Consider the following 22,941-nt stretch of genomic DNA (forward strand, 5'->3'; position numbering starts at 1 on the left):
GCAGACAAGGTTTCTCCCCCTCCCCCCCATGCTAAAAATGCTATGTTCTGTTGAAGGTACCAGTGGCCATGTGGCCGGCAGATCATGAGAGAACCGTAACGGGGAGTAGAGTCCTTGAGCTCTGGCATTGAAGAATTTCTCCAGGGGAGGCCAGCTGGCGCACTATGCTGTCTGCTTCCTCTGGAGTTACGTGGCTTTTCGGACCGCTCTCATCGCGTCTGTGCCTGTCTGGCACTAGGGGTCGGTTGGCCATTTCAGGTGGTTCCTTTGACCCTGGTTCAGGAATGAGGCCTTTTGCTTGCTCAAAAGCACACTGTGTCATTTGGAGCAGATGTGAAGAGATAGTACCTGTTCATTCTCAGCAAGTAATGTCAAATGATTGGGTTAGGGACTTATTTATTTATTTTTAAAAAATGTTTATTTTTGAGAGTGAGTGAGCAAGCATGGGTGGGGGAGGGGCAGAGAGAGAAAGGGAGACACAGAATCCAAAGCAGGCTCCAGGCTCTGAACTGTTATTGCAAAGCCTGACACGGGGCTCGAACTCACGAACTGTGAGATCATAACCTGAGCCAAAGTGAGACGCTTAACTGACTGAGCCACCTGAGTGCCCCCGAGGGACTAATTTATTTTTAAACTCTTGAGCAGAATTACTCAAATACCAGAGTTCTGTATGTAAGAGTACATACAGGAAATGATTTGTCACAACTGGTCTTACCATGATTCACAATCTTACGTGAGTTAAAATCTAGTTCCTGTGTGATTGATAGATTTTTAAATAGTCTCACTCTGGCAGCTATTCTCAGATGGCATGTTGAGGATTCTCACAAAGTTCTAAGTGTATCTTTTGCCCCCAGAGTTTCCCCTCTGTTGCTTTTTTTTTTTTTTTTTTTTTTTAATCAGCAAACAATTTTATTTGGTCCTAAGCTGTGTCTAACATCTGCTTTCTGTCACAGCGTATGCTTAGCTCCAGCCCCCACAGGTGTAGGTTGGCTTCCTTGGGGGGCTGTTCTGGGGAGGTCACCTTAGTCGGCCCAGAAGAAGGCCTCAGCCCCAGCCTGGTTCAGGAAATATCGGTCATTGGCAATAATCTAACACCATGTTCTTTTCATCCGGGAAATATTTCAAGCCTTAACTGGAGCAGAGCCTACTTGGCAAGTCGAGAAATAACTCCAACAACCATGAGGTGCACCGTTAGCCAGCGTGAAGGCTGTTTATGGCTTGCTGACTTGTTTGTTTTTAATGAATCTAGGTAACTCCATTTCCAAATACTGGATTTATAAATGGGTTTACGTCTCCAACCTTCAAACCTGCAGCGTCTCCTCTGACTTCGCTCAGACAGTACCCTCCAAGAAGCAGGCAAGTTCCACGAGTGGTGGAGACGTGGTGGCTCCCCGGGGTTTGTGGTAAGAGGTCTGCCACGCTGTGCTGTGCTCTTGAGTGGAGGAGAATGAGCCGTGTTGAAGCGGGGAGTCCTTCCCACTTGCTCGAGTCACGTTTAGTACATGGGGAAGCTCTTTCTGACGAGCTCTTGTGACACATGTGACCAGTGGAGATGAAACCGCTGGAAGCCTAGAATTGCACTGAGGTCATACCCTGAGATGTGTGCCGGAGTGCCTGCATAAGGCACAGGTGCTCTGCGGCTTGTGGCCGTGGGGGCCCGCTTTGAATTTGGACCTGGGCCGCCGCAACACAGAACGTCGATACTTTGTAGATTCGCATTAGTGGACATAGCATGCGTTAACTATTTCTTAAGTAACGTTTGTACTGTTTTTTTCTAAATAGAAAGTACCTTTTAGTTGAGTCATTTCATGTTAGCAAGGTCATTTTATGATGCCACGATGGCTTTAACACTGAGCATGTGCAAACCTTCTGTTTCCAGGAATCCTAGCAAATCTCATCTACGCCATGCCATTCCCAGTGCAGAGAGAGGACCTGGACTGTTAGAAAGCCCTTCGATATTTAACTTCACTGCAGACCGTCTAATTAATGGCGTTCGGAGCCCACAGGCACGGCAGACAGGTCCTCCTAGAACACGGATACAGAACCCTCCCGCCTACGCCAAGAGGGAGGTTGGGTCTGGTCGCGTGGAGCAGAGCAGTGCGGAATCTCCCCCTGGTTTAGGGAGAGGGAGGTGAGTCCTTGCGAGCTGCTATCAGACAGCCGCGGCCTGTCCCAGTAGGCTGTGAACGTTGTCCAGTGTCATCTCTGCAGGCGTGGTTTAGCATTTCCTCTTCAGATACAGTACACAGCATCAGATCGAAGGTTTTATGTAATTACTCAGAGGGTCACTCGAGAGCAGAGACTTGACAGGCTTCCTCTTCTTTATATAACATTGTGGAGAGAGCTGCAGGTGGACAGGAACCACGTTAGGTCACAGTTGTTGGTGGACACTTGGAGCTTTGCACACACCAGTGTCCACGCTGCGGGTCGGAGGCCTCCTCCCCCCCACCTCCCCGTGTAGGGGCCCAGCATCTCAGCCTTGCTCCATTTCCATGGTAGTGAGTGGGTTGTGCGCCAGGCAGACCAGGCTGTGGCAGACCAGACCATTTGTACTAAATGTATTTAGAAAAATAAGCCGTACTGGTGAAGCGGTGCCCGCTGGCCACACTCTGTGGAGATGTGCCCGTGCTGTCCGTGGGACACACACTAACACCTTGGGTCCCTCGGTGTCTGGTCGTTCCCGTGCCTCTGATGTTGGGCTGTGCCCAGGACCTCCGTACTTTTCCTTGAGGCAGCGTGCGTACTGTCCCGCCTCCTGCCCCTTCCTCCTCTGTTTGGGAGTAAGGTTAGAAGAGGCGGAGGTGAGTGCGTCGTCCGATTTGGTCTCTCGGTGGTCGGCTGTGCATGGGGCTGTCTGGAAGGAAATCCCTTCTGACAGGTAACCTGCACGGGTTCAGCCCGCCTAAGCATTTCTTTCACCAACTTGGAAAACTTTAGATGCACATGTTCGCAGTGTTGCACATCAGCACAGTGTCTGCACACAGAGGTTCCTGCAGTGTGGGCTCCTCTCTGTCCCTGGCGCTCTGGGGCATGTGAGGGGCCCAGAGGCACAGTGCACTGCATTGGTAGCACGTCAGTTTGCACGGTCTGGCCTGGGTGGGGCCGGGGGACTGAGTGGCTGGCTGCAGCCTGCCGCCACACATCACCAGGACATTTGCCGTAAAGTCAGCTCGATGGGTATTGGAGAGGTGAAGGTTGCTGAGGACACACAGAGCCTGCGGCCAGCCACGGGGCTGGGGGGGGGGGGGGGGGGACAGCAGAGACCAGAGGCTTGCAGCAGGGCCTGCGGAGCTGAGGCCAGACCTGAAGGAGGCCACGCCTGCCACCTGGGTGATGCCTCGGGTGCCGATCTGTCCTCCTCAGAAGACAGCTCAGAGGAAGTACCGGCGGGAGGGCAAGTCCATAGGCCCACTCTCTGCCTCCCCATCTCCCTCTGGCGTCTTGGGAAAAGCTCCACAGGAAGCGTCCTGGCAGTGGAAGGACAGGGCCACCTGGCGTCGCGGAAACTGAGGGGCACCCGGCTGACCCATGTGGGCCACCTCTGGCCACACAGTCACGTGTGCTCTTGCTCTGCGGTAGGACTTTGCAGGACAGCAGGAACCGCCTTGCGCTTTTCCCAACAGAGGGCTACCCTCACCCTCCAGACTGCGGCTGCCCCCGTGGGACATCCTGGTGCTCACGCCTGCCATGTCAACAGACAGGGTGTTGGTGCCTAGGCGTCTTCAGCTGGAGGGGAATCCAAAGTGGCTGTGTCCCCCGCCGGTGCCCCTGTACCAGCAACCCTCTTTCTCTTAGGTTTTGTTTTCTAATTTTTTTTAATGTTTATTTATTTTTGAGAGAGAAAGAGACGGCATGAACAGGGGAGGGGCAGAGAGAGGGAGACACAGAATTCAAAGCAGGCTCCAGGCTCTGAGCTGTCAGCACAGAGCCTGACACAGGGCTCGAACCCACGAACCGTGAGATTGTGACCTGAACCAGAGTTGGACACTTAACTGACTGAGCCACCCAGGTGTCCCTCTTTTTCTTAGGTTTTGTTTCATTTTCCTTTAACTTTGTTGGGTGGTAAGGAGCAATATGAGGGGCCCTGGCAGCCCCCTGGGACCACTTGTGGTTCTCCCACCCTGTGTGGCAGTGACCGCCAGCTGGGTTCAGGTGTGTCACGTGCTGAGAGCGACTGCCAGGCTCAGAGTTGTGGGCCCAGGAAGGAAGCACGGTGCTGGTGAAAAGTCAGGTGTGATAGCGAAGAGTCCTCCCGCCTATGCTCCACGCTCCAGCCCTGTGCCACGCTCACCTTGGAGCCCGTGTTACGTCTCCCGAGGTAGGACTGTCCTCTGAGGACACTCTGGCCTTGGTCGGGTGGCCCGGGCACCATGTCCACAGACATGCCTGTGGTGCGGACACAGTGGTGGAGGCCCAGCCAGGACAAAAAAAGGTCAGTGCTGTCAGCCAGCCAGGGCCCACCGGTAGGGACACACGGGCCAGGCGTGGTGGCAGGGCCCCAACGTGATCGCTGCACCCCTGGGGCCCTGGCCCGAGATAGATGCACCTCTTCTCTCCCGGCTGTCGGGGTCTTGTCTGAAGTGCTGTGTGCGTCGCAGGTGTGTGCACGCTGTCTCTTCCCCGGGCCTCCTCCCAAGGGCTCCTCGTCACCATACGTTGAGGGCGAGTCTCTGCGAGGCTTTTGTCCAGCCAGACCCTGAGCCTCCTGCTGCAGAGCTATTTCTGCCTCCAGACACAGGATGCAGCAAATGTTGCTTGAAGTTCTAGGTCTGGAAAGATTCCCCTGCACACTGGTCTTGGGGAGTGGAGTGGAGTGGAGGGGTCCACACGCTGCACAGCTGTCCCTGGTGCTAGTCTGGAACTGACCACCCTGCCCCCCGCCCCCCCCGACCCCCATCACTGTTCTCAGGGACTCCCCGTGAGGAGGCCTCAGCAGTGGACCGAGAGCTGTTGCTGGCGTTTGTGCTTTTCCCTGGGGCTCAGTGCCCCATTTCTGATGGGCAGCTCGAGTCCATGGTCACTTGCTGTCCCATGGTCCGGCATGTAGTCTCCACTGGGAGCCAGTTGAAAGCAGGACCTTTCTGGAGTACTTTCTAAAGGAAAGGGTATGGCTTTGCTCCGAAGTCCTAGAAGTTTGCACTGTTGCTTCTCCTAGAGGGTCTAGCCAGGGGCCCCAGAGTGTCCTTTTTCGGCACAAAAGTGTAAGGCTCTCAGCCTGTCCTAATTAGCTAGGCCATCCTGGGCAAGGCTGCTTGTGGGTTTTGTGTAAAGGAAAGGAATTGGTCAGGATTATTTCTTTGAACTCCTTTCCAGCTTACACTGTACAAGTGTATTCAGTTGAAATGACAAAGGGATAAGTAAGTAAAGACAACTCTAAATGAGAGTTACTCTGAACTCTTAGGCCACATAAGCCCATCCACAGCATGAAAGTATGCTATGGACTCCGGGCGCTTGCCCACAAAGACCTAGAGCCTTGTGCACGCAGCCAGCTGCTGGGGATAGGCAATGCCTGGGGTTTGGAAACCCTGGAGTAGACCATTGGTAGTGGGAGGGGCTGACACGGTGGGTCATGTTGGGGCTGAGAGGGAGAGCAGGCCATGCTACTTCGGGGTCTTTCCATTTTAATGATTCATCTGATACATTTCATTACCAGTGTTTAACAGTTCACCTGGATGGCCCATTGTCAGGTTTTATATATCTTGTCATTTCAACTGAATGGACGTTCAGGTATTTCTATCATAACAAAAATTCTAAATGAGTATTAGGAAAACTTTGTCAGTAAATGGTTTTTTTCTTTTTTCTTTTTGTTTTTCTTTAAGTTCTCTATCTAGACATCACTTGTAGTCTTTTACTATGAAATTATTATTTTGCTTATATTTCTTAAAGTTGGGGTTAAAAAAGCATTTTCTTAATGTTTATTTTTGAGAGAGACAGAATGAGAGCGGGGGAGGGTCAGAGAGAGAGGAAGACACAGTATCCGAGGCAGGCTCCCGGCTCTGAGCTGTCAGCACAGAGCCTGACGCGGGGCTCGAACCCACGAACTGTGAGATCATGACCTGAGCTGAAGTTGGTCGCTTAACTGACTGAGCACCCAGGTGCCCCTAAAGTTGGGGTTTTATAATCAAAAGTCATCTGTAAAAGGTTACAAAGGAATAAAGACTGAATAAGTGTGCACGTACCTGTGCTCAGTGAAAAATCTTCCCGGTGGGGAAAAATCAGTCTTTTGCTTTCCTCTTTTCTAGGAAGAATTCCTTTGGTTACCGGAAGAAACGGGAGGAGAAGCTGACAGTGAGTACATCTAGTCCGTGGCACTTTTGCAAGACTCTTAAGCCTAATTCATATTAAATGTGAGATTTAACTACATGAATGAAGGTTAAGAGGTTTTCTCTTAATCTGATATGCATCAGGTGATAACTGACATTATTGCAGCCTAAAGAGGAGAAGTTGGAGGCGACTGTAAAATACTGGTCACTAAAGAGTCTGGAATGTCACCACACCGTGACAGTGTGTGTGCTGTGCAGTAGGCACAGCCAAGACCACAGTGTGCACACGCGGTGGTCTACACACACATTGTGCGTTTTCTGTGTGTGGATAACTGGACAGTACTAGTTCAATGAACTGAATTTAATAGTTCTGGCAAGCAGAATAAACTTTCCTATGTAGGAATTAGTGCATCAGTATTTTTCATTCAAAACCCTTAACTTTGTATCTCCTATGTGGAAAGCATTACTGCCTTGTGCTCTAATGGTCAGAACAACCCCACTAAGGGTGGGCCCGAGCGAACGCTGCGTACTGGAGGCATGGCCACATTTGCTTGGGTTGATTATGTAGCTCCTCCTATAGATAATGCTTCTGGGCTTTGGTGTGGGGTTGGATCCATACCTTTCTATGTGAAGTATGCCAGCTTAGCTCATGTGGACCTGTGGGTGGATGGAAGGATGTCCATCCTTGCACTTCAAGGACTGGAAGGACCTTCAGTAGATTCTTGGTCCACCCCCTGAGCCAGTGAGTATGTGCTCTCCTGTCACACAAGGTACATTTTCTCTGTCTAGTTAGAAAGTACAGATAAGTAGTTAATAAAACAGTCGTAATTCTGCTGTGTTGGTTGATTTAGTCTAGGTTTTGGTGAACCCTTTGGTGAGGCAGTTTAAATTGGCTGATTACAGTTGGAATTAATGAATTCTTCTAACATTTGGACTAACAAGACTGGTATCAGAGTATGTCTTCAGATATTAGTTCCCTGAACTGAATTACTCTCAATTGGTTACTAAATTGCCTTCAGAGGGGACATTTATTCCTGTTGCATTTTGCATACCTGACTCACGTGTTCATACCAGGGAGCCTCTTAGAAGGCCAGGCCCATGATGCAGGTGCATTTATTAAGGGGAGTGCACCTGTGGCTGCGTTGGAACGTTCTGGTGACTTCAGGAATTTAGAGACTATGATAGCGCATGTGTACTTGGACCAACCAGGTTGTGGGAGCAGGGCCTCATTCACCTCGTCTCAAGCTGTTCAGATCCTAAAACACTGTTAAACACTGCATTCAAGACGGGACCTCACCTGAAGGCACTGCCATTTTGTAACTCCCGCATCTAGACAGTGCTGCCTACCTGAGTACTCCTGCAAAATCAAGATTTAGTAACATTTTTGTGAAATCTGAATCCCTGGAAATGTGGTCTTCTAAAAACCTGTGTTCATCTCAGAAAAATGCAGATGTTCACAATAAAACCTCTGAAACCTGCTTTGAGGTCACAGGCTGCTGCATAACTTAGGGCTTTGGGGAGTTACAGAGAGCACAGAGCAGCTGAGTGGATGGTAAGCGTAAGCTGGGTTCTGACGGTGAGTCCCCAAAACGCACCTGAACCGTAGACCATAGGAAAGGCGAGAGGCAGGTAGGGATGCTCCAAAGAGATAGTGGGGATTGTTTTTTTAACTTGTAGTGCATTTTATTTGTGTATTTAAAGTTTTGTCGGGAGTTAAAGTGTTCCGTTAGTTTCAGGTGTACAGTCTAGTGATTCGACACTTCCATATGTCGCCCGTGCTCGTCATGACAAGTGCCCTCATGTCCATCCCCCACTTCTTTCGTCCCCTCTGGTAACCAACTTTGTTCTTTATAGTTAAGAGTCTGTTTCTTGGTTTGCTTCTCTCTCTTACTTTTTTCCCTGTGCTTGTTTGTTTCTTAAATTCCACATATGAGTGAAATCCTATGGTATTTGTCTTTCTCTTACTATTTCACTTAGCGTTGCACTCTCTTGCAAATGGCAAGATTTCATTTCTTTTTTTTTTATAGCTGAGTAAAATTCCATTGTATACATGTTGCCTCTTTATCCCTTCATCTGTCACTGGACACTTGGGCTCTTTCCATAGTTTGGCTACTGTAGATAATAAACATCAGGGTGCATGTATCCCTTTGAATTAGTATTTTTGTATTCTTTGGATAAATACCCAGTAGTGCAATTGCTGGGTTGTAGGGTAGTTCTATTTTTAACTTTTTGAGGAACCTCCATACTGTTCTCCAGTGCGGCTGCACCAGTTCGCATTCCCCCCAGCAGTGCAAGAGGTTCCCCTTTCTCTGCATCCTCACCAACACCTGATGTTTCACGTGTTGTAAATTTTATCCATTCTGACGGGTGTGAGGTGGTATCTCCTTGTCGTTTTGATTTGTATTTCCCTGATGATGAGTGATGTGGAGCACCTTTTCATATGTCTGTTGGCCATCTGGATGGCTTCTTTGGAGAAATGTCTGTTCATGTCTTCTATTTATCCATTGGATTATTTGTTTTTAGGGTGTTGAGTTTTATAAGTTCGTTATGTATTTTAGATACTAAATCATTGGATTTGTCATTTTCAGGTATCTTCTCCCATTCCAAAAGTCGTCTTTTATTAGGTTTGTAGTTTGTTTCTTTCGCCGTGCAGAGCTTTTTGTCTTGACGAAGTTGCAGTAGTTTATTTTTGCTTTTGTTTCCCTTGCCTCAGGAGATGTATCTAGTAAGGAGTTGCTATGGCCACTATCAAAGAGGTTACTGCCTGTGTTCTCTTCTAGAATTTTTATGGTTTCAGATGTCACATTTAGGTCTTAAATCCATTTTTAATTTACTTTTGTGTATGGTGTAAGACAGTGGTCCAGTTTCATTCTTTTGCATGTTGCTGTCGAGTTTACCCAAGACTATTTGTTGAAGAGACTGGTTTTTTTCCCCCATTGGCTTTTCTTTCCTGCTTTGTCACAGATTAATTGACCACACAGTTGTGGGTTTATTTCTGGGTTTCCTATTTTGTTCTTGGTCTATTTCTGGGTTTCCTATTCCATTCTTTTGATCTCTGTGTCTGTTTATGTGCCAAATACCATACTCTCTTGATTACTATAGCTTTGTAATATAACTTGAAGTCCAGAATTGTGATGCCTCTAGCTTAGCTTTTCTTTTTCAAGGTTGCTTTGGCTATTCGGGGTCTTTTGTGGTTCCATATAAATTTTAGGCTTGTGTGTTCTAGCTCTGTTATTTTGACAGTGGTTTAATCAAATGTGTAGATTGCTTTGGGTAGCTTGGACATTTTAACAGTATTCTTCTGACCCACGAGCATGGGATGTCTTTCCATTTCTTTGTGTCCTTTTCAGTTTGTCTCACCAGTGTTTTATAATTTTCAGAGTGTAGGTCTTACACCTCTTTGGCTAGGTTTATTCCTAGGTATCTTACTGTTTTTGGTGCATTTGTGGTGTTTTTTTAATGTTTGGTTTTTTAAAAAATTGTTTTTAAATGGTTTTATTTTTGAGAGAGAGTATGAGTAGGCGAGGGGCAGAGAGAGAGGGAGACACAGAATCCGAAGAAGGCTCCAGGCTCTGCGCTGTCAGCACAGAGCCCGACACGGGGCTCAAAGTTGTGAACCACGAGATCATGATCTGAGCCGAAGTAGGATGCTTAACCAATGGAGCCAACCAGGTGCACCATTTTTAATGTTTATTTTGAGGGAAAGCGTGTAGGCAAGCAGGGAAGGGGCAGACAGAGAGGGAGAGAGAGAATCCCAAGCGGGCTCTGCAGTCAGTGCGGAGCCCAGTGTGGGGCTTAATCTTACGAACTTGAGCTGAAACTGAGAGTTGGACACTTAACCGACTGATCGATCCAGGCAACACAAGTTTTCCTTTTCTTTTCTTCTCTTTCTTTCTTTCCTTCTCTTTCTTTCTTTCTTTCTTTCTTTCTTTCTTTCTTTCTTTCTTTTCTTTTCTCTCTCTCTCTCTCTTTTCCTTTCCTTTCCCTTTCCCTTTCCCTTTCCCTTTCCCTTTCCCTTTCCCTTTCCCTTTCCCTTTCCCTTTCGAGAGAGACAGCATGTACCTGTGATCAGGGAAGGGGAAGAAAGGGAGATAGAAAATATTAAGATGGAGCCCAACGCGGGGTTTGATCTCCTGACCGTGAGATCATGACCTGAGCCAAAATCAAAAGTCAGACATTCGACCAACTGAGCCATCCAGGAGCCGTGGCGTATAGTTTTTCATAACATCACTGTGATGTTGGTTGGTATTTCTCCTTTCTCATTTGTGAATTTATTTTTTGGGGTCCTTTCTCTTTTTTTTGATAACTCTGGGGGGTTTATCCATTTTGTTAATTTTTTCAAAGAACCAGCTCCTTGTTTCATTGATCTGTTTTTTTTTTAAGCTTCTATATCGTTTATTTCTGCTCTGATCTTTATTATTTTCCTCCTTCTGCAGGCTTGAGGCTTTGTATGTTCTTTTTCTAGCTCTCTTAGGTGTCAGGTTAGATGTTTATTAGAGATTTTGCTTGCTTCTTGATGTAGCCCTGTATCGCTACATACTTAACTGTTTTAAACCACTTTTGCTGCATCCCAAAGGTTTTGGACCGTTGTTTTCATTTTCATTTATTTCTATGTGTGTGTGTGTGTTTAATTTCTTTGATTTCCTGGTAAACCCATGCATTCTTTAGTAGCATGTTCTTTAACCTCCATGTATTTGAGAGCTTTCTAATTTTTTTCTTGTGGTTGACTTCCTAGTTTCATAGTGTGGTCTGAAAATATGCATGGTATTTGTATTTGTTGTTTTTGTTTTTGTTGAATCCTGATTTGTGACCCAGTATGTAATGTATTTTGGAGAATGTCCTGTGTGCACTTAAAAAGAATGTGTATTCTGCTGCTTTAGGATGGAATGTTGTCAATGTGTCTATTAAGTCCATTTGGTGAGTAGGTCATTTAAGGCTACTGTTTCCTGGTTGGTTTTCTGCTTAGATGATTTGTCCGTTGCTGTAGGTTGGGTGTTAAAGTCTCCTATTATTACTATATTATTATCGATTAGTCCCTTTTTGTTTGTTATTAATTGATTTAGCTCTTCTTGTTGGAGAGACCCCTTTATTATGATACAGTGCCCTTCTTCATGTCTTGTTAGTCTTTGGTTTAAGATGTAGTTTGTCTGATACAAGCTTGGCTACGCTGGCTTTCTTTTGACGTCCATTAGCATGATAGATGGTTCTCCATCTCCTCACCTTTTTTTTTTTTTTTTTAATGTTTTTAACGTTTTATTTATTTTTGAGAGACAGAGACAGAGCACGAGCAGGAGAGGGAGACACAGAACCCGAAACAGGCTCCAGGCTCCAGGCTCCAGGCTCCAAGCTGTCAGCACAGAGCCCAACATGGGGCTCAAACTCAACAAATTGCAAGATCATGACCTGAGCCAAAGTCAGACGCTCAACCTACTGAACCACCCAGGCGCCCCTCCATCCCCTCACTTTCAATCTGCCAGGTGTCATTTCAGTCTGAAATGAGTCTGCTGCAGGCAGCATATAGATTTTTTTTTAATCCATTCTGATAATGTCTTTTGATTGGAGTGTTTATTCCATTTATATTCAAAGTAATTATCGAGAGAGACGTATTTAGTGCTGTCTTATTACTTGTTTCATTGTTTCTGGAGATTTTTCTGATCCTCTCTTGTCTTTGTCACTTTTGGTCTTTCCATTCAGAGTCCTCTTTAATATTTCTTGCAGAGCTGGTTTAGTGGTCACGAACTCCTTTTGATTTTGTTTGGGAAACTCTTGCTATCTCTCCTTTTATTCTGAATGATAGCCTTGCTGGGTAGAGAATTCTTGGCTGCAGATTGTTCTCATTCAGAATATATCCTTTCTGGCCTGCCAAGTTTCTGTTGAGAAATCTCCAACTAGCCTTTTGTGTTTTCCCTTGTAAGCTAGGGACATCTTTTGTCTTGCTGCCTTTAAGATTTTTTTCTTTATCTCTGTATCTTGCAAATTTAACTACAATATGTCTTGGTGTTGGCCTGCTTTTGTTGATTTTTAGGGGAGTTCTCTGTGCTTCCTGGATATGGACATCTGGTTCCTTTCCCAGATTAGGGAAGTTTTCAGCTGTTCCTTCCTCAAATAAATTTTCTGCCCCTTTTCTCTCTTCTTTGGGGACTCTTATAATGTGAATGTTTTTATGTTTGATGGAGTCACTGAGTCCCCTAAATCTATTTTGTTCATCTTCATGATTTTCCATTATTTAGTCTTCTTTGTCACTAATTCGTTCCTTTGTTTATTCCAGCCTTGTGTTCATTGCATCAAGCCTGTTTCCTATCTCAGTTTTTTCATTCTTTGTCTCCAATTGATTCTTTTTTAACTCTTTTATCTCTGTGGTAAGGGTCTCCCTGATACCTTTTTTTATCAAGCCCAGTGAGTATCCTTATGATTGTTGCTTTGAATTCTCCATCAGGTAGGTATGTTACTCAGATCTGTTTTGCTTACATCTCTGGCCATGGCCTTATCTTGTTTTGTCATTTGGGATGAATTCCTGTGAGAGAGGGTGGGATTTTTATCAGTGTGGGTCCCTTTTCACTCTTTAACTTGCTGTCTCTTGAGTTCTACCAGATTTTGTCTAGATTCTGTCTCTATAGGGAGTAATCTTTCTGTTGCTGTAAGTTGCTGGGCAGTGTTGACCCTTTCCAGCTATGTGAGCCCATGAAAGCATTGCTTCCAGTCAGAGTAGCCCATATTTACCCAAAGACGCTTACCTCCCACCTGAACTCCTATCCCCGTTCTCCTCCCTGTCTTCTTCAGCCAAGGGACTGGACACCCACAGAATGACTTCTAGCCTGTTAAAGCAAGTTGCTTTGATAATTTTTCAATAAAAATACATCATTGCCTTTCTCCCGGGGTCTTGGGTTTATAAATTATATTATTCTGAGTTTATTTTCTTGAAGTCAAAGAATCTGATAAAAATCTGTCATCAAATACCATGTTTTTCCATAGTGATTATAAAATATAAAGTGAGTAAATCAAGTTTTCAGATAACTGAAGCCCGTTCTGCCTTGTTAAACCATTTTCAATGGAAATCTGTGTAAAATTCGTACATAAGTTTCAGAGAGTTCAAAGTGACATTTTTTGGTTTATTTCTTTCACTATCTTGTTTATAATTTAGAGGATAGGCTCTCCTGTAATAACCCAGACCTTGTCTGGAAAGGACTAAGGTCAGGGGCTATACTCAGGCTATTGTGATATTCGATCGGTGGGGTCAAGTTGTTTCACAGTGCTCTCTCTTGTCTGTCACCGTCTCCATGCTTTCCTCAGCTGCACGCTTGTGTCCACCTGGTCGGCTGACCGTGGGCCAGGAAGTGGACAGTCTGGGAATCTCAGAGAAGTGGCTGTACGGCCAATGACAGCCTCAGGAGGGTCGAGCTTCACAGCTGTGCTCCTGATGGTTGCTGCTGCCTAACAAATGATCTTTGACTAGGTGACGAAGTGTTGTGATGGTTGGATGACCTGTGTTGTTTTCAGGCAGAGGGGGAAATCAGAAGGCTAGGGAATGGATTGTTTGCCTTACTTTTCTGCTGCGTGTCTTCATATCTTACAGTCTGAGCTTCTGCAGCATGACAGTGTTGTTCTCTTTCAGAGGAGTCAAACTCAGTCTCCAACGCCACCAAAGCCCCCATCCCCGAGCTTTGAATTAGGACTGTCCAACTTCCCTCCGCTGCCAGGAGCGGCAGGCCACCTGAAGACTGAGGACCTGTTTGAAAACAGGCTGTCTAGCTTCTTAATTGGATCATCAAAAGAAAGGGTAAGATCCGTATTGCTGATGTTTGCTTAGTGCTGAGTTTCAGTCCAGTGCTTCTCCAGGTGCTTCACACAGGCAGGTGTGTGCATGTGGAAGAGGTTCAGAGAGGGTAAGTGGTTTGTGGAGGCCACGTGGATTTGGAGTAGTCGGGTCAGAGTTGAACGTACGACTAGACCCTCTCAGTGCATTCCCTCGCTGCCTGCCAAGGTCAGAGGTGGAAACCTGTGTCGTGTGCCACACAGACTCTCTCTCTCGCTGCAGACTCAGATTGCACTTTTATGGTTATTATTCAGGACCTGACTTTATTTTACAAGTCCACAAAATAAAACAAAAACCTGAATTATAACAGAAGTGATATCGTTTTTAGTAATCGACATCACTAAGGAGAAGCCGAGAATGATTTTACTGTAATTCCGGTGGCTTTGGCCAGCTCCACGGGCTACCACACCAGTTGCCCTCACTCTTCGGTGCTGTTTGCAGGCCCAAGAATGAGGGGAGCTACCGAAGTCAGAGAGTGTTAGTCTGCAGTGCTCCTTCTGGGTTCTTCGATTGTTAATGAGGTTTGGAGGGTCTGTGCTGGGAGTGATGTGTGGTGCCTGGGTGAGCGCTTAGCCGGGTCGAGGCAGGAACAGCTGTCAAGTTGCCATGGTAGCATTTGTCCTCTTGCGAGTTGTCTGCCTGGCTCTCCACCGGTCTCGTTGTGTCTTTTTCCAATGGAAATCTCCCCACCTACTGCCTCAGATGGAAGGCCTCTGGATTGGGGCAGGTACCGCCTTGCAGCCACGTCCAGACTGTGGACACTTGCAGGGCCACCACAGAGTCCCTCAGTTACCAGGCCAGGGCTCAGGGCAGGACTTACAGAGCCCCATGTTCAGTCCTTGTCCTGTTGCTGCATGATAACTGCTCCTATTTTTTCCCCCCTGAATGTTTATATTATTTATACATATGTATTTTAAATGTTTATTTTATTTTTGAGAAAGAGAGAGACCATGTGGGCAAGGGGCAGAGAGACAGAGATGGGATCCGATATGGGCTTTGCACTGACAGCAGCCAGCCCAATGAGGGGCTCGATCCCATGAACTGTGAGATCATGACCTAAGCTGAAATGAAGAGTTGGATGTGGAACCGATTGAGCCACCCAGGCACCCCTGTATCATTTATTTTTTGAAGAAAGAATGGCTACTTGTAAAAAGTCTTGGCCGGGTGCCACACCCAGGTGGAGCCCCTGCAGCGTCCCTCTCTGTGCCCTGGTGCCTATGTGTGAGAGCAGTGGGGACTCCGGCAGGGGCCGCAGCACTGCCCTGCTCGCCTTGCCCCCCCACATGCTCTCAGTTCAGTCCACTGCTGAACCTTTAATCTGCTATGAAAATAGAATCATAAGAAAACGTTATATTTGCGCTTAATCTCACTTCCAATTACGTACTCGTCACACAGTGGGAGGGAGACTGTGCATTTGTGAAGTGTCGCTGTGTGTGGTCACTGGCTGGAGTAAGAGCATCTAGCGTTATTCACGTCTTTGCCCCATGATTGCGCACAAATTAATGTAATTGTTCCAGACCTTGGTTTCCTCGCCTGTTCAATTGGGAATTCACACACCTCCTTCCAGGGGACGGTTTGTGCATTCGAGCGGGAAGTGTGCCCACACCCACCTCTCACCACAAGGCCCTCGGGCTTCTATCTGTACTAAAGTGTTGATTTTCTTGGTTTTAGTTACAAAAATGAGCCATGTGGGAATTAGGTGGGAACTCGAGTGTTCATCATGTGCCAGGCTGTGCTAGGCACTGGCGTGTCAGGAATAGGATGCCTCTGATATTTATTCCTTGGAGAAAAGGAGCTTGTGGAGAAGTAGAAGCCCAAGGGTGGCCCATGTCACAGGAGTGAAGAGGTGTTTGTGGCCAGAGCGGGGGCTCCCTGGAGGACAGGGCTTTGCTTCTTTGGCTGCTGGATGGCGTGTCTTCCAGCCGCTCCCCTGTGTGGAGGCTGTATGTTCAGCTCAGGTGGAATGACCCTGGGTCCTGGGGAGGAAGGCAGCAAGCCTCCTTGTCATTCAGACCAGGAACTGTTACTGGTATTTTAAAGTCATTCTGAGAGAGCTGTGAGGGCTTCTTCACCCAATTTAAACTGTCATCCCTTGGTTTTCAGGGCCTGAATGCGGATGCAAGCACGAACACGCTCCCCGCAGTGAGCCCCAGAGAGCCCTTAGCGCCAGCTGCCTGCACCCTGTCTGCAGCCTATGGGCGCTCCCCCTCCCCCTCCCACCTGCCTGAGTAAGTACCACCTGCCGCCAGGCCTCCATGCCGTCAGATGCCCTTGCCTGTCGTGTGTGGGAGATTCACACCGTGGGTGGCGTTTTTGCAGGGATCCCAAGGTGGTGGAGAAGCAGAGGGAGACCTCGAATGTGGACAGACTTCCTTCTGCCCTCACTACAACAGCGAGTAAATCGGTGCAAGTGAATGGCGCTGCCACGGTACGTTGATGTGGGGAGAAGATGGTTCCTTTCCTGCATCTTGTCTGTCTTATCCAGCTTATCTGCCGTGAAGTCTGATTTGTGCTTTCTGTACCAAATACCTTGTGTATTGGCTACTAACTTTCAACCAAGTGTCCTGCTTCTTTCTCATTGCCACTGTCCCGGGACCTTTCTGTTTCTCTGTTGGTTGAGCGAGGTTGTCTGCAAGTCTCTGGACCGTTGCCCCGCCTTGTCTGCGGATTCTGCTCACTCAGACCGCTGCTGTCACAGCAGACACCAAGCAGAAGCACGGCCGCCCCTGCCCCTACCCCCACCCAGGGCAGCTCTGTCCTGGCCACGGGCCCCTGCAGCTCCTCTCCCTGCTGCTTTGCCCTTGGTGCGCTCGCCCTGTTTGTTCTCATCTGTGTTGTCCTCAGTGTGATCTTGGGTGAACTTCTGCCATTGACGTTTGAGAGTTAAATCCTTAGGTCTACAGGGTTGAATCTTTAAAGAAAAAATTTTTACAGATTGTAATTATTTTTAAGTTAGTAAATGGCTTATGGACGTGAAATAGTTTTAAGTTTCTTTTCTACTATTTAGCCTTCAAAAGCTGAAAAATTAACTTTTTTTAAAAAGTTTTTTTTTTTTAACTTTATTTATTTTGAGAGATAAGAGAGTGAGCTGGGGGAGGGGCAGAGAGGAGGAGAGCGAATCCCAGGCGGGCCCCACGTTCCTGATGCGGGGCTCAATCCCATGACCCTGGGCTCACGACCTGAGCCAAAAGAGCCAAAATCAGGAGTCTGACGCTCAACTGACTGAGGCACCCAGACTCCCCTTTCTAGAAAGGTTTTCTTTTTTTCTTCTTTTTTTTTTTTTTTTTTGTAATTTACAAAGCAATTTAGTAAGTTGAGAGGCAGCATTTAGTGAATTAAATAATACAGGGAGTTTTGGATCTGTAATTGATATACATTCTATTAAAAAAAGGAAACACTTTGTATTAGGTCACCACACTGATTTATACTACTTTCAAATATATAAAAACATGAGGAAGTAAGTTCCTTTGTGACCCCAACTGAGGTATCTTTTCTTTAATCCTAAAACAATCAGTTTTAGAAGCTAACACCAGTAAGTTTACAGAAGTACAAAACACCAAAACAGCTTAAGCAGAGACACTTTATTTTTAAGAAAAGTATGTTTTCTCATTTTCTATTCTTGGCATAAATTTTAATTCTTCCCAGTAGAACCCAAACCTCCTGAATCCCTTTCAGTGTCATCCAAAACCTGAACTTTCTCTATTTCTGGATAAAAAATCCGTTCACAAATGAGCAGTGCAATTCGATCACCTTTTCTCAAACTTTGCCAAAATTAAAAAAAAAAATTTTTTTAGCGTTTATTCATTTTTGAGAGACAGAGACAGAGCATGAGCGGGGAAGGGGCAGAGAGAGGGAGACACAGAATCCAAAACAGGCTCCAGGCTCTGAGCTGTCAGCACAGAGCCCGATGCGGGGCTCAAACTCATGGACCGCGAGATCATGACCTGAACCAAAGTCGGACGCTCAACCGACTGAGCCACCCGGGCGCCCCTTCTTTGCCAAAATTTAGTAGAACACCCACATTTCCTCTATAATCTTCACCTATGATGCCAGCTCCTACATCTATGAGGTGTTTTGCAGCCAAGCCAGAACAGGGAGCTCCTCTTCCATAGCACCCAGAAGGAAGAGCTATCTGAATGTCCATTTTCACAAGGGCTTTTTCCATAGGTGGTACTGTGTGATCATAGGCATTGTACAGGTCGTAGCCCATGGCCCGCACGGACCGCTTGCTCGGGGCGGTGGCGGGCTCCGAGAGCCAGACAAAGCAGAGCCGCATGGCGTCCTCCGCAGGCCGAGCCCACTTGCTGGGGGAGATGGTGGGTGTCGCTTCAGAGCAGGGCATGGCAGAGCAGAACGAGAGAAAAGACAGCCGCCAAGGGAACAAGCGGACGCCTCTAGAAAGTTTTTAACTCTGTCTTCACCTTTCCTGAATCCAAAACCACACCACCAGCCTCTAGTAGTTTGAAATGGGCACAGACGTTATTTGACGTTCCTTGGTGAGTGATGGGCTGCATCACTTACAGGTGTTCCAGGAAGCCCGTGCCATGCGCAGTGCCGTGCTTGGAAGGAAACGTGGGCAGAGAAAGCAGGTGCTGCTCCTGCCTGTTTCCAGGGGCACCGTTTCTCACACCCCCTTGGAGGCTTCCGTATGGCGAGAGAGTGTGCAGAGGCCAGTACTGTGTGTCTGAGCACCTTTTCTGGTTTTACCCATTTTTACAGGATGTTTCTAGAGTGTCTCGGAGGGAACCCTGTGTTGCGGGAAAATAGAAGTTGTTGATGTTTATGAACCTTTACCGGTGACGGTACTTTTGAATGTGGAATTTGGCTACTGCTGAAAAGTCTGTTCACTTTTACCTGAAGTAGACCTTGTTTTCACATGTTTGGAGACGTCATTTTGTGCGCCTAATCCCAGCGTTGTTGTGTCTGTTTCCCAGGAATTGCGAAAACCCAGCTATGCGGAAATTTGTCAGAGGACGAGTAGAGAGCCTCCGTCTTCCCCGTTGCAGCCCCCGAAAGAACAAAAGCCGAATGCTGTTGGTTGTGGGAAGGAAGAAAAGAAGCTCGCCGAGAGAGAGCCCTGTGCCCCCAAGTCCAACCCGGGACCGCCCAAAGACCAGAGGAGGCCGCCAGGCCGCCGGCCCTCGCCCCCAGCAGCCGGGAAGCGTCCACACAGAGAACAGAGCACCCCTCCCAAGTCCCCTCAGTGAGCGCCGAGGTCTGGGAGGGCTGTGAGGAACTGAGGTCGCCACAACTCAGCACTGTCCCACTCGGGGCCGAGAGTGAGCCGCTGGTTAGGAGCTTGCAGCGTAGACGGGCCGCTCAGGTGCCTGCAAGTGGTGTTTCTTCCGTGAGTCGGATTTTCCCCCCTCTTGAAAAAAAATCTATTTTTCAGGATTTAATTAATATAAACCTTATTTTAGGTTGGTGCTTAACTGGAGGTGATGCATAAGTCTGATTTTTTTCAGGATAGTAAATGCATTTATCCTAACAAATTGATATTTTTATTAAGCCTCCATGTGGCTATGAATGCAAGCTCTATATATAGTGAGTTTTTCTAAATTAAGCGGAACTATGCTACTTCATTTTTTAAAATAACTGGTTAGCAAGTGCATATCTCTGAGATGTCCAGACCGACGGGTGGGCTGCAGACGGCTGGGATCGAGGTTGGAGGCAACACAGTCAGTGTGGCCTGGAGAAGGGGTGGGGTCAGGTGGTGCCCTCGCTGGCATGGGAGTTGTACTTCATTCAGAATCTTAGCAAGTGACGCTAGCAGTTGTTTGGGGTTGTTTTTTTTTTTTTTTTTTCCTGGGTTTTTTTTTTTTTTTTTTTTTTTGGCTTTTTTTTTTTTTTTTTTTTTTTTTAAGTATAGCCTGTTTTTGACCTACTGGGCAAGATGCACCCAAGAGAGCCCTGAAACCGTGAGTTTTTATGTGCTGCAAGCAAGTAACCAGCCTCTCAATCCAGACTCCGTGGCTGTTGTGTAAGATAGAGTCAAAGCACATTGTGAATAGAACCTACATGAAAACGTAAACCTGGTTGCCCACCGACGCGTCACCGCGAAATTGTACCCTGATGTTGTCTTGCTCCTGCGAGCTGGCCCGGAGGGCTCGGGAGCCACCGTGGCTCTTGCCGTGGCTCCCGCGGCTCCCCCGCATTAGCTCCGTGGGAGCCCCCCCGTACCTCCGTGTCGGCACACAGTGGAAGTGTTACTTAAGTCGTGAGAGAGGTGTGTGCGGTGCCCGTGGCGGTGAGGCCAACAGTTCCCTCCGAGACGAGGGTCTCACTGACTCCCTTCCGGAAGTGCTGCACTCTGAAGAACACGCATGCACTAGCGCTAGCAGTGGATAATAAAGTTCAATATAAATTATTTTGTTTTAAAATGCCTAAATTCTTTCTTTAAGTATTCTAAGCAGCAGACATTAAAATACTTCCTGCTAAATGTAACCATACAGTTTATTCCACAAAATGTTATTTAACAAGACTGAGGTGTTTTTTTTTTTAAAATTATTTCCATCCAATATTTAAAGACTTGAATTTTATTTAAACTTGAAAATGACTTTGCCTTAACTTTTGTAGAAGACAGCTTAGAGTTGGCGGAGACCGGCCCCTGGGTGGGCGCGAGTGGGCTCCAGAGCCGCTCTGTCACGTGGGGCCGCCGCCGCCGGGGTTTCTGAGTGAGCGCTCCGTAGTGTGGGAGCTGGGCTGGCAGCGGTGTCTGTGATGTACCCTGAAGATCTGCAACAGTTGACCTTTCTCAGATTGTTGAGAAATCCTGTAAATGCAAATAGTCGATACTGTATTAAATATGTGCACTTGGGAGTGTGTGCTTTGCTTGTACAGTTGTAAATAATCAGAACATATTAAAAAGGTACCCTAAAGAGAAAAATCTGATAAAAATTATTGATATATTATAAATGTTGCTATTGAGCTGGATGTAGATAAAACTAAATGTTGTGGTTTGAATATTATTTTAATTTGTTGAGGTGTTTTTCTTTTCCTCTTATGCTGGTGTGTTGGACTGATTCTCCTCTTTGCTGCTGCAGAAGGGAAACGGAAAGTCCTGTTAAAGCCTTCCGATGTCTTCATGCTCTTCTTAAAAGTCTGTAAATATGTACTAATCATAGCTAATGTGAAAGCATAATGTAGGAAGCAGAAACTGGCAGGATCTTCAGGAGAACGTAAAAGATAATCTACTTAAAATCATAAATAGCTACGCGCGATTCGCCCTGCCAGAGGAAAACACGCCCTGGTGAGCTTGACCGTGTCCTTCAGAGAAGCTGCCAGTACTCAGATTTTACTTAGAAAAAACAGTGCTAGTATGTTGCAGATGCCTGTAAAAGGAACATGGGGATTCGTTTTTTTGTAGTTGAGGGATTGTGGACTTAAAAAATCAGGAAGAATTGACCTCTGACACCCCAGCTAATGAGTACTGTGAGAAGAGTTGGAAAGGCGAGCCACAGGAGGTCCACACTGAGCGGTCTTTGCTGGAGGAGGGAGCGGATGCCGTCAGCCTTCGTCATCCCCGAGCCGCGGACCTGTGGAGCTGAGACACTGGTTTTCAGGAGTGCCGTGTCCTTCCCCCGGCCGGGGGGGGGGTGTGTGTGCTAGAGCCAGCTGTAGCCATCTACTGCACACGGGACGGAGGTGGTCACTCGTGACAGCAACGGGGCACGGCTAGCCAGTGTGGCGGCCGTCCCACTGCACCCATGCCTGCACCGTACTGCAGCTCTTGTCCTCGTGGCCAGAGTCTGTCGCATCCAGATTTGCAACCTCGCTCTAGTGTTATTTTTATAGCACTCTTTAATTAAGCAAAGATGATATGCCAAATAGCTATATTATGTCCAAAAAAGCCCATCTTTCTGAGATCCTTGTGAGATCTTACACTCACAGAAAAGGAGGGGAGCCCACACAAGGGGAGGCTGGGACGCAGCACGGGGGGCGGCCGCTCTGGCGCAAGCAGCCAGCAGTCTGAGGCTTTTGTCCATTTTTAGAAACGTCACTCTTTCCTTTCCTCAGCAGTACCTCAGGGTGTAGAGTCAGATACGGCAATCACAAATGACGTTTTAACTTGTAAAATTGTGTGAGGATACTTCTAATTTGGAAATAGAGGGATGAGAATCTGGCCCCATTTCACCAGACATGAATTTCAAGTAGAGTAGTTGCTTTTTAAGAGTTGGTGTCCTGATGTTCCTGGTCTGGCCCTCCTGTCCCCGCATCACTGATTGTCACTAGCGGGTGGCAGGAAATGTTTCCTGTTGCTGGATTAGCCAGGAGCACAAGGTTTACATTTAAACACCGGCTCCGTTTGTTCCGAGGGCAGCGGGTGAGGAAGGTGCACGTCTGTGCCTGCCGCCTGCGAGCTGCAGTCGTGCTCTCGTGCACTTGGTGGCCTGTCACCCGGAGCGCAGCAGACAATCCAAGTCAGGAGCAGAGCGGGATGTAATACGGAAGCTTTCTTGAGGGCTTTTGTTTTTGTTCTACTTTTCATTAAGACTGGAATCAAGCTTACGTGTAAACTATTGGTAATTTAAGTTTCCTTTTGTGTCATTCAGTGTAAAACTGTCTAATTTGAAAAATGTAGGTTATGAAAAATAAAGATTTAGGCACTGTTCAATTTTTCTTTTGATTTTTTTTAATTAAAAATTTCTTCAAGAATACATCTTTTTAAGAAATACTTTTTGTGTCTTCCCATTAGTGTATATATAGAGAATGAAACATGGTTGGTTGCCTCCAACTTGTGTTTGGGTCATCATGGTGCCTCGCACACTGAGCGTCTGCAGCGTGAGGGTACCCCCAGATGCAGTGGTTTAAGGCACTTGGGGGAGTATTAAACCCAAGATTTGCCACAAAGGTAAATACCCTATG

General features: G+C 46.9%; 2 protein-coding genes across 4 annotated transcripts in view; one reads left to right on the plus strand and one right to left on the minus strand.

Annotated features, from left to right (window-relative positions):
- LARP4B (La ribonucleoprotein 4B) overlaps positions 1–22,690 on the plus strand; it is a 92,434-nt gene extending 69,744 nt beyond the window's left edge. For all 3 annotated transcript variants that reach the window (XM_053895774.1, XM_019460921.2, XM_019460920.2), the window contains exons 12-18: positions 1,250–1,356; positions 1,880–2,131; positions 6,243–6,288; positions 13,876–14,040; positions 16,180–16,304; positions 16,396–16,504; positions 19,011–22,690. In XM_053895774.1, coding sequence (XP_053751749.1) covers positions 1,250–1,356; positions 1,880–2,131; positions 6,243–6,288; positions 13,876–14,040; positions 16,180–16,304; positions 16,396–16,504; positions 19,011–19,283 — 1,077 coding nt within the window. In that variant the 3' untranslated portion in view covers positions 19,284–22,690. The remainder of the gene's footprint in view (positions 1–1,249; positions 1,357–1,879; positions 2,132–6,242; positions 6,289–13,875; positions 14,041–16,179; positions 16,305–16,395; positions 16,505–19,010) is intronic.
- LOC109273815 (deoxyuridine 5'-triphosphate nucleotidohydrolase, mitochondrial-like) lies at positions 17,643–19,013 on the minus strand. The gene has a single exon (XM_053895775.1). It carries the CDS (start codon positions 18,416–18,418, stop codon positions 18,014–18,016), a length of 405 nt encoding a protein of 134 aa, XP_053751750.1. The 5' UTR covers positions 18,419–19,013; the 3' UTR covers positions 17,643–18,013.
- Positions 22,691–22,941: the final 251 nt, after the last annotated feature.

The sequence above is a fragment of the Panthera pardus genome, unplaced genomic scaffold (assembly GCF_024362965.1).
Source record: "Panthera pardus isolate Hobbes unplaced genomic scaffold, ASM2436296v1 HiC_scaffold_6, whole genome shotgun sequence".
Classification (NCBI taxonomy): Eukaryota; Metazoa; Chordata; class Mammalia; order Carnivora; family Felidae; genus Panthera; species Panthera pardus.

Coding starts and splice junctions, on each gene's coding strand:
- LOC109273815 (XM_053895775.1), bottom strand. CDS start 18,418: ATGCCCTGCTCTGAAGCGACACCCACCATCTCCCCCAGCAAGTGGGCT.